This window comes from Clinocottus analis, unplaced genomic scaffold (genome assembly GCF_023055335.1).
Source record: "Clinocottus analis isolate CAN_PGR_092001 unplaced genomic scaffold, fCliAna1.0.p SCAF_1, whole genome shotgun sequence".
Lineage (NCBI taxonomy): Eukaryota > Metazoa > Chordata > Actinopteri > Perciformes > Cottidae > Clinocottus > Clinocottus analis.
Window position 1 is genome coordinate 24,809,213 of NW_027175820.1, and position 14,604 is coordinate 24,823,816.

General features: G+C 47.1%; 1 protein-coding gene across 2 annotated transcripts in view; it reads right to left on the minus strand.

The window, feature by feature from the left end:
- glra1 (glycine receptor, alpha 1) overlaps positions 1-14,604 on the minus strand; it is a 97,472-nt gene that overhangs the window by 43,024 nt on the left and 39,844 nt on the right. For both annotated transcript variants that reach the window (XM_068572127.1, XM_068572136.1), the window contains one exon: positions 2,879-2,946. In XM_068572127.1, coding sequence (XP_068428228.1) covers positions 2,879-2,946 — 68 coding nt within the window. The remainder of the gene's footprint in view (positions 1-2,878; positions 2,947-14,604) is intronic.

The window sequence follows — 14,604 nt, forward strand, 5'->3', positions numbered from 1 at the left end:
CAATCGAGAAACGGCAGATTATTTCATGGCAAAAAAAAAAAAAAAAATGCTCATCTCGCAAATGTCATCCGGCCCATAAAACGTCGGCGCCTCCTCGTGGCTGCAGATGGATGTGAGTATTCAAATGAGGGGGGAAGTAATCTGCGGGTGCAAATAAACGATATCGGGGAATGATTCAGAACCGCGGCGGCGAGCGGGCGGACACGTGGCGAACGCTCGAGGGGGAGGAGGGTGGAGGTGTGGGGGGCGGGGGGGGGGGAGTGAAGCGCCGCCCTGAAATGTTCCAATCCACCGCCGCCGCCACTCTGCTGCAGAAGCATTAACAGAGGAACCGCTGTACTTACACACTCCCGCACTCATTTCAGCATGTATTAAAGTCAGGCGGTGAACCTCGCATGGAGGACTGCAATCTTCCTCCCCCTCTTCTTCCTCTTCTTCCTCTTCTTCGTCCTCCAGCGGAGGAAAAGCAGCGGCGGCCATATTCTAATTCCACGCTTGTCATCACATCCCTCGCCGGCCGCCTGGACGCCGCTCAGGTGTGTAAAGCAGGAAGAGGGTCGGAGGTCGCGGAGGCGCATCTGCTCAGACGCCACCGCGGTGAGAGGAAGAGGAGAGAGGAAGAGGATGTTCTCACCAGCGGGGCAGGTGTCATGGCGTCGACGCCTCACTTCTTTCTCTCTTTGTGTGATTTCTCCAACGAGAAACTCAAATAAAGGTTTATTCAGACCAACAAGAGAACTATTGTGTTGTTGTTGTTGTTGTTGTTGTTGTTGTTGTTGTTTACAGTGATGAATAGTCATAGAAAGAGACTGGAACCCTGACGTGTGTGTGTGTGTGTGTGTGTGTGTGTGAACTGTCTGTGTGACTGTGTGAGTGTATTAAATATAAAATATAGAATAAAAAACATTCATATTGCTCATAAATAATATATTTATAGATTCATTGATTAAGTGAATTATTAAGACGGACTACTAGATAATAAAAGCTATTATTGTACACGTAGAGGTGAAGATCTTTGTTAACTAAATCCTAATATTTGAGTGTATTCAGCCTTTTAATAAGAAAAATGAATATTATATAAATGTTTAAATTACTTTATGTTCTTTTTATTTTTTTTCATATTTTATGTCTTTTGATAAATGATTTACAAAACATGGTCCTGTCACTTTGATCCACATGTGATGTGACGTGTGTGTGTGTGTGTGTGTGATGTGTGTGTGTGTGTGTGTGTGTGTGTGTGTTAGGAAGTGAAGCCGAATTTGATGTTCAAGTGTGTGTTTTACAGCTGGTGTGAGGACAAGTCTGTTCTCATGAGGAGAGGAAGAGTCAGAGAAGTGTGTGTGTGTGTGTGTGTGTGTGTGTGTGTGTGTGTGTGTGTGTGTGTGTGTGTGTGTGTGTGTGTGTGTGTGTGTGTGTGTGTGAGGGACAGAGAGACCTACTGAGCGCTGAAACAGGAATAAAGTCTCGTACCTCGGGGACTTCAACACGCACTGCGCCATTCTACCGCCTCCATCTATCACCGCGCTCCGGCCCGCAGCAGTGTGTGTGTGTGTGTGTGTGTGTGTGTGTGTGTGTGTGTGTGTGTGTGTGTGTGTGTGTAGGGATATTATAGTCCGAGCCATGAAGCCACACTCTGCACCTCGGAGCCGCAGCATTGATTTTGTGGCTTGATGAAACACCGATGAATCCTGTCATGTCAGCAGTTCTAATCCACCTTTTTATTTGCGGGAGCGGTGAACGGGGTCTCCCGCCCCGGCATCCAGGGGCCGGACTTGACGGACGAGCCGGTTCTGACTCAGGACGACGAAGTCCACGTTTTGTAAAGTTACAGATGGACTAATGTGGCGCAACAGGCCGTGGGTTCGAATCCCGAGTCGCCCAAAGCGGAACCCAAGAGGTTTATATGAGGGAAGACTTTGACCTGCAGGGGGCGCTGGAGGGGAAGTCAGGAAACACACGACGCCGCAGGACACACACACTCTAGAGACACACACACACACTGAACACACACATTCTAGACACACACACACAGTGAACACACACACTCTAGACACACACACTCTAAAGTCTTTTCAATCGCCCTATCGTTTACTCCTACTCCCTCCATCTCTCCATCTTTTCATCCTATTCCCTCCTTCATCCCTCCATCCCTCCATCATCCCTCTCTCTCTCCCTCCTTTTCTTTTTGGATTCGTTCTCTGTGGGACGGAAAGAAATCTGGAGTTTGTTCTGCGTGACGAGGATCTGCAGCCGGCAGCAGTTTCAATGCAGCGATGTGTGTGTGTGTGTGTGTGTGTGTGTGTGTGTGTGTGTGTGTGTGTGCGTGTTCTGCTGCAGCGGTTCCACGCGTTCTCCGTGCGTCTGCTCCTGAGAACCAGTTTCATGCGTTTAATGGAAGTTAGTGTGCAGCCTGTTTTCCTTTTTCATGGATGCCGTGACACACACACACACACACACACACACACACACACACACACACACACACACACACACACACACACACACACACACACACACTTCGGGCCTTGTTGCTCTGTGACGGCCGGTGGTTCAGTTATATTAACACTAATGGATTTTCGGTGTAATGAATGAGCGTTTATAAATATATAAATATATAAAGTATAAATTTATATATTTATATATTTATACTGTATATTTATATATTTATATCTCCGCTCATTGCTTGCTCACACACACGCGGCGGCGGCGTTGTTATGCAAATGTCCGCATCGGAGACGCTCTCTCTCTCTTTCATATGAAGTGTTTGAAACGGGATGCGCTCAGAAGAGGAGGATGAGGAGGATGAAGAGGATGAAGAGGATGAAGAGTTGTTGCTGTTTCAAAGGAAGTGAAGTCGCATCAGGATCAGAGAGCTCACCATTGTTGTTTCAGCGATGGACCCGAAACTGTTGATAAAAATGTTGCAGGTTACGTTGACCGGAGGACCTGCAGAGAGGAAAGAGAGAGAGAGAGAGAGAGAGAGGGGTGGGAGGGGGGGGAGAGGGGGAGAGAGAGAGGGGGAGAGAGGGGGGGGAGAGAGCGAGAGAGGGGGATGGATGGAGAGAGGGGAGAGAGGGGGAGAGAGAGAGAGAGGGAGCAAAGGAAGAGAGGAAAGAGAGAGAGGGGGGAGGGGGGGAGGGAGAGAGAGAGGGGGTGAGAGGGGGAGAGGGAGAGAGAGGGGGGAGAGAGAGAGGGAGCAAAGGAAGAGAGGAAAGAGAGAGAGAAGGGGCGAGTGGAGGGGAGAGGGAGAGATAGGGAGGAAAGAGGAGGAGAGAGGGACAGAGGGGAGGGAGGGAGAGAGGAGAGAGAGAGAGAGAGAGAGAGAGAGAGAGAGAGAGAGGAGAGAGAGAGAGAGAGAGAGAGAGAGAGAGAGAGAGAGAGAAGGAACAGAAGGAAGAGAAGGTAAAAAAGGGAATTGAGGGGGGAGAGAGGAAGAGAGAGGGTGAGGGAGGGACGAAAGGGGAAGAGAGGGGAGAAGGAAGAGAGAGGGAGAGAGGAAGAAAAGGAGAGAGGGGGAGAGAGAGGAAGAGAGAGATCAGAGGAGAAGAGGGGGAGAGAGGGAAGAGAGGAAGAGCGAGGAAGAGAAGGAAAGAGAGATACAAGAGAGGGGAAGAGAGGGAAAAAAAGAAAGAAAAGAGAGAGGAAGAGAAGGAGAGAGAGAGAATAGAGAGGGAAAAGAGGGAAACAAGACGGAAAGAGAGGGAAAGAAACGGAGGCGTTAGAGCTCATCAGAAAGTGTTTTTAATAACCTGCATTTTAACAGGTGAAAACGCATCAGACGTAAACCACCTCGCTGCTGCACAGGGTTCTACTGTGGGTTCTACTCAGGGTTCTACTCAGGGTTCTACTGTGGGTTCTACTCAAGGGTTTTCAAGGTTTTTCAAGGTTTTGTTTCCTCCTCTCAGACCGGTTGAACCCTTCTTTCACTTCCTCGCTGCGTGCAGTAAAGACTCTCGTCTCTGGACTCGAACGCTCGGGCCGAGTCCAGACACTTGTGTTAAAAAAAGAGCCGTTAAAACTCAACTTCCCAGCAGCCCCTTGGTTCCAGAAGAAGAAGAAGAAGACGAGCCGTCGGTCCGAACTCAAGGTGACGTCGATAACCTGCAGCGAGCGTGGCCTCAGAGGGAATCCATAAGGACAAAACGCCGTCACTCTGCTGTCAGACGTGAGGCGCTGCCTTCAAGGTTGTTTCCAGACGAGTCAAAGTGGAAGTAAATAGCATTGGGGACCTTCCATCGATCCGCCGCATTACCAGCTTGTACCGACACAAATGCGATTACTTGGCGGCGGAGAAGGAGGAAGAGGAGGAAGAGGAGGAGGACGAGCGCTCGCCCGCCCGCCCGCCAGCCAGCGGACGTCGTATTGACTGTAAATCACATCGGGGTTACCTCTAAACTCCTCTCTCTCTCTCCAGGTGCTCGCCGAGCTACAGACCGTGCCAGAGACAAGCGGCGCTCGGGGAGGCTTAGCGCTAACGGTTAGCCGCTAACGAGGACGCTCATCCGGCGGGCAGCAACTTTTCACTGAATTATTTCACAGGTCGTTGAAGCGAAAGGTACTTCAGAGCGACTACCTCTAAACCCTTCGCCCCAGGAAAACTCCCGGGCGTCGCTTCCTCTCCTTCGCTGCACTTTAAACCGTTAAATGATGTCACATGATGCGTAATGAGAGAGTGCTTTCTCATCCATTCACGCTAAAAACACACATAATCCACCGTTTGCCAAAAACTCATCAGTGCTTTATCATAAAATATTGTACGCCAGGAAAACTCTCAGTGCTCCCGGATGTCGCTTCCTCTCCTTTACTGCACTTCAAACCGTTAAATGACGTTGTATGATGCGTAATAAGGAAGTGTAATCTAATCCATTAATGCAAAAACACACCTAATCTGTAGGCAAAAAACTCATCAGTGCTTTATCATAATATATTGTACGCCAGGAAAACTCTCAGTGCTCCCGGGAGTCGCTTCCTCTCCTTTACTGCACTTCAAACCGTTAATGGATGAGAAAGCACTTTCTCATTATGCATCATACGACATCATTTAATGCAAAAAAACCCCCACATAATTCATTGTTTCCAAAAAACTCATCAGTGCTTTATCATAATGTATTGCACACCAGGAAAACTCTCAGTGCTCCCGGGTGTCGCTTCCTCTCCTTTACTGCACTTTAAACCGTTAAATGATGTCACATGATGCGTAATGAGAAAGTGCTTTCTCATCCATTTATGCTAAAAAAAACTCATAATCCACTTCTTTGCAAAAGACTCATCAGTGCTTTATCATAATATATTGTACACCAGGAAAACTCTCAGTGCTCCCGGGAGTCACTTCCTCTCTTTTGCTGCACTTTAAACTGTTAAATGACGTCGTATGACGCATAATGAGGAAGTGTTTTCTAATCCATTCATGCAAAAAACCACACCTAATCCACTGTTTGCATTCATCAGTGCTTTATCATAATATATTGTACGCCAGTCCCAAAATGCAACTCGGCACTTTTCCCCCTCTTTGTCTTATAAATGTATTAAAATATGGAGACAAAGAGAACAGTCTGGGTCTTTGTCTGCGGGGTAATTAGATCGCCGGATGAAATTATTTTCTGCAAACTTTTTTTGGGGTTTTAATGTGATCACTGTAATCCCGTTATTTACTGTAATGCACTCCTCATCAGACGTTTTTGTGTCACAAACGGCTATTTTTGTGCGAGTGTTTTAAAAAAAGGACGCTGCATCGCGGTCATATTCTCATACATGTTCACGTGACTTAAGGTCAAGCACACACACACACACACACACACAGAGGTTGTGTTTAATGTCCCTGGCTAAATTCAGTGTCTAATTCCGTTGGCCGGCGGCTATAGCGGGGGGGAATGAAGGGGGTCTGGATTACTTTGATGGCCAATTACTCTCCCTGTCACAGTCTGAGGATTGCTGGAGGCCACTGGGGAGGAATACTATCTGAGAGTCATTCTCACACACACACACATTCACACACACACACGAGCACGCAACTGTGGTTAAGCCATTGAGTAGAATCATAGGGTTGAAGATGCGCAGCCGAGTTTGGAGCAAACCATTAAAAATAGCCGGCGGCTCGCTATACGTGACTTTCATGTAGCATCTAATTAGAAGAAACAATAGATTACTCGCAGACAATAGATTACTCACAGGACTGCGTGAGGTAGAAAAGATGGAAGATGCTCGCTGCAGCTGAATGAACGGAGGGAGACTCTGAAACCGACGATTGGAGGCTCCATTACATCCCATGCTTGAACTGTGGGAGCTGTGGGAGCTATGGGAGCTTAATGGTCGATGCGAAAAGAACCAAAAAGTCTTTCTTCTTAGAGACGGAGAGAAAAAGGCCATGAATAATAAATCCTCTGGTAACCTCAGCTCAAGGCTCACGGCTGTAGCTGTTTTTAACTTTACTTAAATTAACCTATTTTTAATTAAACTTGTTTTTCTCTTCTCTTGGAACCAGAAGTGACACGAGAAGGCGGAGCTAAAAACATCCGAATGTAGGATAAGACATTTTTTTAAGGCGGCTCAAAATGTTAGTTCACTTTTTTATGAAGTGAAAACACGAACAACGCTCTGGTGTTGACCTGTCAATCACCTCGTAGCCCCGCCCCTAAAGCGTCCAGAGGAGTCGCCCTCTGCTGGTCAGGAGAGAGAATGCAGCTTTAACACATGGAGCATAGACTTCTATACAACCAGAGGAGTCACCCCCTGGTGGTCAGGAGAGAGAATGCAGCTTTAACACATGGAGCATAGATTTCTATACAACCAAAGAAGTCGCCCTCTGCTGGTTAGGAGAGAGGATGCAGCTTCAACACATGAAGCATAGACTTCTATACAACCAGAGGAGTCGCCCCCTAGTGGTCAGGAGAGAGAATGCAGCTTTAACACATGCAGCATAGACTTCTATACAACCCAAAGAGTCGCCCCTGATGGTCAGGAGAGAGAATGCAGCTTCAACACATGAAGCGTAGACTTCTATACAACCCAAAGAGTCGCCACTGATGGTCAGGAGAGAGAATGCAGCTTCAACACATGAAGCGTAGACTTCTATACAACCCAAAGAGTCGCCCCTGATGGTCAGGAGAGAGAATGCAGCTTCAACACATGAAGCGTAGACTTCTATACAACCCAAAGAGTCGCCACTGATGGTCAGGAGAGAGGATGCAGCTTCAACACTCTTCAGGTTGCCTCTCGGTGTGGACGCACTTGAAGATAAACGGGCTCTAGAGGCTTCTGGGTAAATAATCACCTGACTGCGTCTCTGTGATGCGTTCGAGTGTCTGAGTGCATCAGAGGGTTTATCTTTAACGGTGAAACATTATCGCCGTGTGTTTTTTCCCCCGCTCAGGATGGCTCTCCAGGCCTAACTCAAGTCCTCTGACACGTCTCTCCTGCATCCTGGCTTTGTTTAAAAATCCTCCTTCAAAGGGAGGGAGGGAGGGAGGGAAGGAGGGAGAGAGAGAGGGAGAGAGAGAGGGAAGGAGACGAGCGAGGAGATCGTGATTTGTCGCACCACGTGACGCGAAGAGGAAGGAAAAACCTGAAGAGGAAGAGGAGAAGAAGTAAACCTCCTTCTGCTTCTCTCTCTCTTTTCTACCACAGCAGGTAATAGCCAGAGAGAGAGAGAGAGAGAGAGAGAGAGAGAGAGAGAGAGAGAGAGAGAGAGAGAGAGAGAGAGAGAGAGAGAGAGGGTTTTGCTTTATAGCTTTCCGATAAAGACAGAAGACGAGGTGAAGCAGAAAAAGACGGAGAGGAGGAAGAGGCGACAGCTCATTAACCGTCGTGGAGGACAGGCTGGCAGTGTGACTCACAGCTACTGTAGCTACACAATCACATTTGCCTCGGTGTGTGTATGTGTGTGTCTGAGGTACACACACACACACACACACACACACGTATTACTTCTATACGGCATACTTTAAGGACAGTCGATGACATAATGGGTTTCCTCGCCTCTTATAAACGAAGAATTCCCACTAAAACCTTGTTTACAAAGAAGGAGGTTTAATGTCACAATGTAACACACGCTACACACAAACAACAAGTACACAAATAACACACACACATGCGCACACACACGTATCTACTGTACAAACACATACAGGAGCAAATGAGCAAACAAGCGCAATAAACAAAGTACACAGACACACACACACAAATATACTGCAGGAACATAAAGACGCACACCTACACACACACACTTACACACACACACCTACACACACACCTGTACTTCTATGCAGTATACTTTAAGGACACTTGATGACATAATGCCTCTTATAAATGAAGAATTCCCACTAAAACCTTGTTTACAAAGAAGGTTTAGTTGTCGCAATGTAACACACGCTAAACACAAACAACGAGTACGCAAACAACACACACACACAAACACACACACACACATGTAGTGTACAAACACATACGTGAGCAAATGAGCAAACAAGCTCAATAAACAAATTACACGGACACACACGCACACACAAATATACTGCAGGAACATAAAGACGCGCACACACACACACACACACACACACACACACACACACACACACACACACACACACACACACACACAGTAGAGTGTATAGATGTGCATCGGGGCGTGCTTGGACACATACAGTATGCATGGCGCTCACACGCTGCAGATCACATATTAGCGCTCATTAGCATAAAGCTACGTGCGCCTCGTCGCGCTTCCTGTCACTCGGTTTGTCCCTGCTGGCCACCGTACATCCACGTCCACGGCAAAGACACCCACTGGCCGGGCGATTACGTGAAGGAAAGCGGGTTAAACGTGACTTTGTCTTCACGGTCGTGGTTATATTTCGGCGAGCGCTTCTCCTTCTACAGGATGAGCGGATGAATTATTGAGATATTCTGTGAACGTTCTGGTGGGATGAATCTCTTCCACACCAGCCGCTCGGCATGTGAAGGGAAAAGTTCCCTTCGCTGGATAAACACACGCTCTCAAAGACACACACACACACACAATCTAACACATACACACATACACACACTGAGCCTGCTGAGGTGTGCCGGCACGAATAAATCCCCCCCCCCCCCCTCCTAACACTGAACTCCACTTTCATTAAAGCCCAGTGGCAGCAGCGATAAAGCAGGAAGAGACGATGGGCTCTCGCCCCCTTGGTGCCTAGGCACCTTGGCCTCTCGGCCCCTCAGCCTTTCGACCCCTAGGCACCTCGGCCCCTAGGCACCTCAGCACCTCGGCCTCTCGGCCCCTAGGCACCTCAGCACCTTGGCCTCTCGGCCCCTAGGCACCTCAGCACCTCGGCCTCTCGGCCCTTCAGCCCCTAGGCACCTCAGCCTCTCGGCCCCTCAGCCCCTAGGCACCTCAGCCTCTCGGCCCCTCAGCCCCTAGGCACCTAGGCACGTAGGCACCTCGGCCTCTCGGCCCTTCAGCCCCTAGGCACCTCAGCCTCTCGGCCCCTAGGCACCTCAGCACCACGGCCTCTCGGCCCTTCAGCCCCTAGGCACCTCGGCCCCTCAGCCCCTAGGCACCTCGGCCCCTCGGCCTCTCAGCCCCTCAGCCTCTAGGCATGTAGGCACCTCGGCCCCTAGGCACCTCAGCCTCTCGGCCCCTAGTCCCCTAGGCACCTCGTCCCCGAGGCACCTCGTACATGTACTACTACTACTACTACTATTGACTCGAGTACTACTACTACTACTACTACTACTACTACTACTACTACTTCTACTACTACTATTACTACTACTACTAATAATGACTCTATTATTACTAGTAACTCTATTACTATTACTACGTGTACTCTACTCTACTACTACAGTGTGTGTGTGTGTGTGTGTGTGTGTGAGCTGTTGACAAACAGGTCTCCTGGGTGAAAGTCCTGTGTTTGTCCACAAAAATACTTTTACTATTGAAATAAAAATACATATATACTGAATGTATTACTGCAATGTGTAAAAACTAATAACGGTAAAAACTGCTCTCTACGTCCACATGGGATCCTCAAAGCTTCCGGTTTCTAGAGCGTCTTGTTGCTCATCATCATCATCGTCACCATCATCATCGTCGTCGTGTGCTCATTTTTCAGCTGGCGGCCGAGCTGACGGGAGAACAGAGTGTTTGGTGGTTATCCAGCGAGTCGATGTGTCTAAACAGAGATGCTACGGAGATGACAGCCTGATAAACTTGCCGGGGAAGTGCCCGTAATTGCTTTTTTAATGATTAATAGTTGGGCAGACTTGTTCGCCCCCTCGTCTCCTCCCTCCCTCTACAGACTTGGATCGTATATATTCTTTGGATTTTTTTTTTTTTCTCCCACTGTCAACTTAACATCTCATCCTCCGTTGGGATTTTTGAAATGGCGGCTGAGCACGCAGACGGGTGGAACTGCTTTTTATTGACTCTGCGTCGCTATCATTGATGGGTTCTGCGTCTCTGAGAGGAAGCTTTCTGTTCTCGCTCTAATTTACAAATGTGTCCGCTGTGGATATTTTGGAAGGCGCTTTGGATTCAAACGTCCGCTAAACAGCGGGTCACGGCCTCGTCCGCCCCAGCGCCATATGGCGGGGGCGGTGTAGCAGGTGTGTGAAAGGCTGCGGGGAGCGTTACTGGTGCCAACGTACCGTACTGGTGGACCTCCAGTCCGGTAATGCCCAGTGAACGACCTCAAAGAGAAGCGACGCTGTCCGTGTGTGTGTCCCTTTCTCATGGAGTCAAGAACAGAGAAGCGTCTTTACGGTTTGGGACAACGTCGGGTCGTTTCCCGCTTGATTTCAACAAGCTAGCCAAAAAGCTAGACAACGAGCTAAACAACGAGCTATCCAACAAGCTTATCAATGAGCTAGACAACGAGCTAATCAACAAGCTAGACAACAGGTTAGACAACGAGCTAGACAACAAGCTAGACAATGAGCTAAACAACGAGCTATCCAACAAGCTTATCAACAAGTTAGACAACGAGCTAGCCAACAAGCTAGACAACGAGCTGGACAACAAGCTAGACAATGAGCTAAACAACGAGCTATCCAACAAGCTTATCAATGAGCTAGACAACGAGCTAATCAACAAGCTAGACAACGAGCTAGACAACAAGCTAGACAATGAGCTAGACAACGAGCTATCCAACAAGCTTATCAATGAGCTAGACAACGAGCTAGCCAACAAGCTAGACAACGAGCTAGACAATGAGCTAGACATCAAGCTAGACAATAAGCTAATCAACGAGCTAGACAATGAGCTAATCAATGAGCTAGCCAACAAGCTAGCCAACAAGCTCATCAACGAGCTAGCCAATGAGCTAATCAACAAGCTAATCAAGAGCTTGTTGCACCAAAGGGGGCGATCTCGTCTATAAGTACGACAGCTAACATCTCTGTCTGTTTCCATTGTGACTGAATCAGGACGGACAGCAGTGCTAATATTCTTGCAGTGAATGTTGTTTTCGTCCTCAACCGACCAAAAGCCTCACCGAAAACATCCGTCCTCTGAAAAAAACCTTCACATCTCAAACCCAAAGTTATTATTTCTTTGATTTCAACGAGCTAATCAGCTAGCTAGCCAAGGAGCTAATCAACAAGCTAATCAACAAGCTTTTTGCACCCAAAACGTTCGTCCTCTGGTTTCCTTCACATCTCAAACTCAACCTTATTGTTTCTTTCCTATTAAACAATCTTTTGATATGATGTTGCTATAACATTTTTAGTTGCCAAACTTTGAAAAAGCAATACTTCACCATCAAAAAAACCCATTTATTTCGCAATAACATACCAACTCTTCCCTTGAATTCATCGTTTAAGGACAGCTAAACTATATCAAGACAATTAATTTCTCAATGTCTTGATTCTCTGTTCCCCATGGAGGCATCAGAGACTAGATTCCTTCAAAAATTTAAACGTAACACTGGGAGCGTCGTTGATTTACAAATGGTCATTTTAAGGTCAGAAATATTCCTTTTCACCTGATTAGCAAAAGCTCACGTGGCATTTTGCAATCAACTGTATTTCTCTCCTTAAGTTCCTGTCACGTCCTCTGTAATTCACTTTTGCCAATATATATATATATTATATAACATGTCGCTTTACTGCACCCAAACAAAAAAAGATCCAGCGTCTCTGTTTGGTTCCCTCGTTGAGTCTTTGGCTCACAACAGCAAACACACTCTTCCTGCCTCCCCGGCCGACCTCCAGTGAGGCTCGGAGGTCTCGTCAGCATCAATCTGGGGCTCTGCAGCCGTCCTGCAGCCTCTGGTGCCGCCTTCATCTCCATCTGCCAACAATGACTCAGCCCACAATAGCCGGCGGACAGAGCGGGCTCTGGAAACACTGCGGCGGCGCTGAATAGCGGCCGCGGCTCACTTCCTGCTGAGGAGCTGTGCGTGTCTGAGGAGCAGATTTTAAAGTTTGGGACGCGCTCGGGAAGTCAGACTGCCAGATGTCGTTAGCGGAGGACGTTGAATCTGGGACATCGTTCAGACGACTTCTTTTTGGGCTCTTTGAATAACTCGATGTTTTGAACGAGAAGGATAATGCAAATCCGTCAAACTGATTTCTGCAAAGTCATCGCGTTTACGATCGTGCTTATTTTGATTAACTAATGCTAATGTTTTTATTTTGAGAAACGGCAGCCGCGTGAGCGTTTACGTCTCGTGTCAAACCAACCCCTGGATGATTTTAACTGCCTTTTAGAAACCAATCCGCAAAATGGGCCCCAATGCAAATTGTGGCGTTCTCGCCTGAATGTTCTCTGTATTAAACCCTCTCTAACTTTGTTCTGCTTCACTTTATCAAAGTCTAGCTTTGCAGAGAGAATGTTCACATGTTAAATGTTCACATGTTGAATGTTCACATGTTGTGTTATGGTTTGGGTTAGAGTTGGACTTTACGGCTGCTTTACAACCTTTTCATTTCTTTCTGTGTGTCATCTTCATTTCCTCTTAATCAGTAACATGTAGACTGATATTTACACATCTGAACACAGTCCTAGTGTACCTTTTATTATAAAAAACAACATTATTCAAATAGCCCTAGTGGTTGCAGAGATACACACTTTTTAGTTTGGGGATGGCATTTTCGGGAAAAAGGCCTAAAATAGGTGGTTTTCCAAAAGGTCAGCTTACCAGTATACTCATTTTTATAGTATTTTATATCTTATTTGTCCCACAAGTGGAAATATAATCTCTTCATTTTAACCCATACTTTGGGTAGGCTCATAAAGGACCTAGGAATTAAGTGTCTTGCTCAAGGACACTTCAACATACATACATATTACTACTACTACTACTTTTTCCTGCCTAAATCCAAACTAAGTTCTTTAGTTGCCTCAACCTCAACGCCACCATTTTCCCAACGCTGACAGGATACGACATGTAACACCAAGCCAAAGAGACGGGAACACACGGCCTCTGGAGAAACCTATAAAACACACGGTGGGCTTGTTGATTTATAGCGTTTGTTATCCACCCGCGGTGCTTAAAGGTTTACAACGCGGAGATGCAATTTTCACCCGACGGCAAAGTGCAATTTTAAACCCAGAGGTTTCCCTTCCCCCCAAAAAAGGTGATCAAATGAAACCATGAGTCCAGAAAATGGCATATTTTCATCGTCACACCACAATTATCGGCTACTGTTGTCGTCCCCGTCCCGTGATCGGTGGTTCTCTTCCATTGGGAAGCCCAAGAAGAACAAGAAGAACAAGAAGAGCGGCGTCCAGGTGGTACGCTCCATTATCAGGCCTGAGGAGGGTTGTAAAGCACAAGCTCCTGCAGGATCGCCTCCTCTCCTGAAGCCCAATTTGCACTCCTCTAAGTGGCACCTCGGTGCAGCAGCGGGGCCGGATTTATTAACAAATGGCACGGAGCTAAACAAAGCCAAGTCACGGGCTACAAATTAAATGAATAATACTCTGAATTACGCCGGATCGACTCCTTTGCAATTGAGCTGCCTTCAGCAAAAAAAACAACTACAACGGCTATGGGACATTACCTATGTACAGGGCGTCGTCGTCTATAGTGCTATATGATCCAGGGAAAGTGTTTTTTTCCATTTTTTATTGCACTAATATGTATTACCAACACATGCTCATGGAAGTTGCAGAACACGGCTCATTTTACAAGCGAGGCGGAGGGCGAGAGAGTTTGACAGAGAAGGAGAGAGAAGAGAGAGAGAAGTGATGTGTTGTTTTTCTTCTCCGATTGCTGTTTTTCCTCCATTATGTCCGGACACGACAGCTAAGGAGGCGTTCATTTTGTTCTTATCCGCCATGCATAAACATCAGAGCCGAAATGCCAACGAGAGGGGGAAAAAAATAAGGTCCCCCTTGGGAACTTTAAAGCATCATAAATCTCCTGCCTCGGTGGTGAAACAGTGAAATAATGAACATTTTATCAAACGCTGAGAGCTTTATGTTCCTGGAAGTTGCTCAGCTCAACTTCTGCGAAAAAGTTTGCTGAAAGTCATGAAACTGATTCTCAGCTCTACTTCTGCAAAAAAACTGAAGTCTGAAGACTCTTTGGCCACGAATGCAAAGTGTGGGTCTGTGTTTGCAGACATGTTGGCTGCTTTGATGGTGGTGTATGGAACTGTACCTTTAAATGTCTGGTT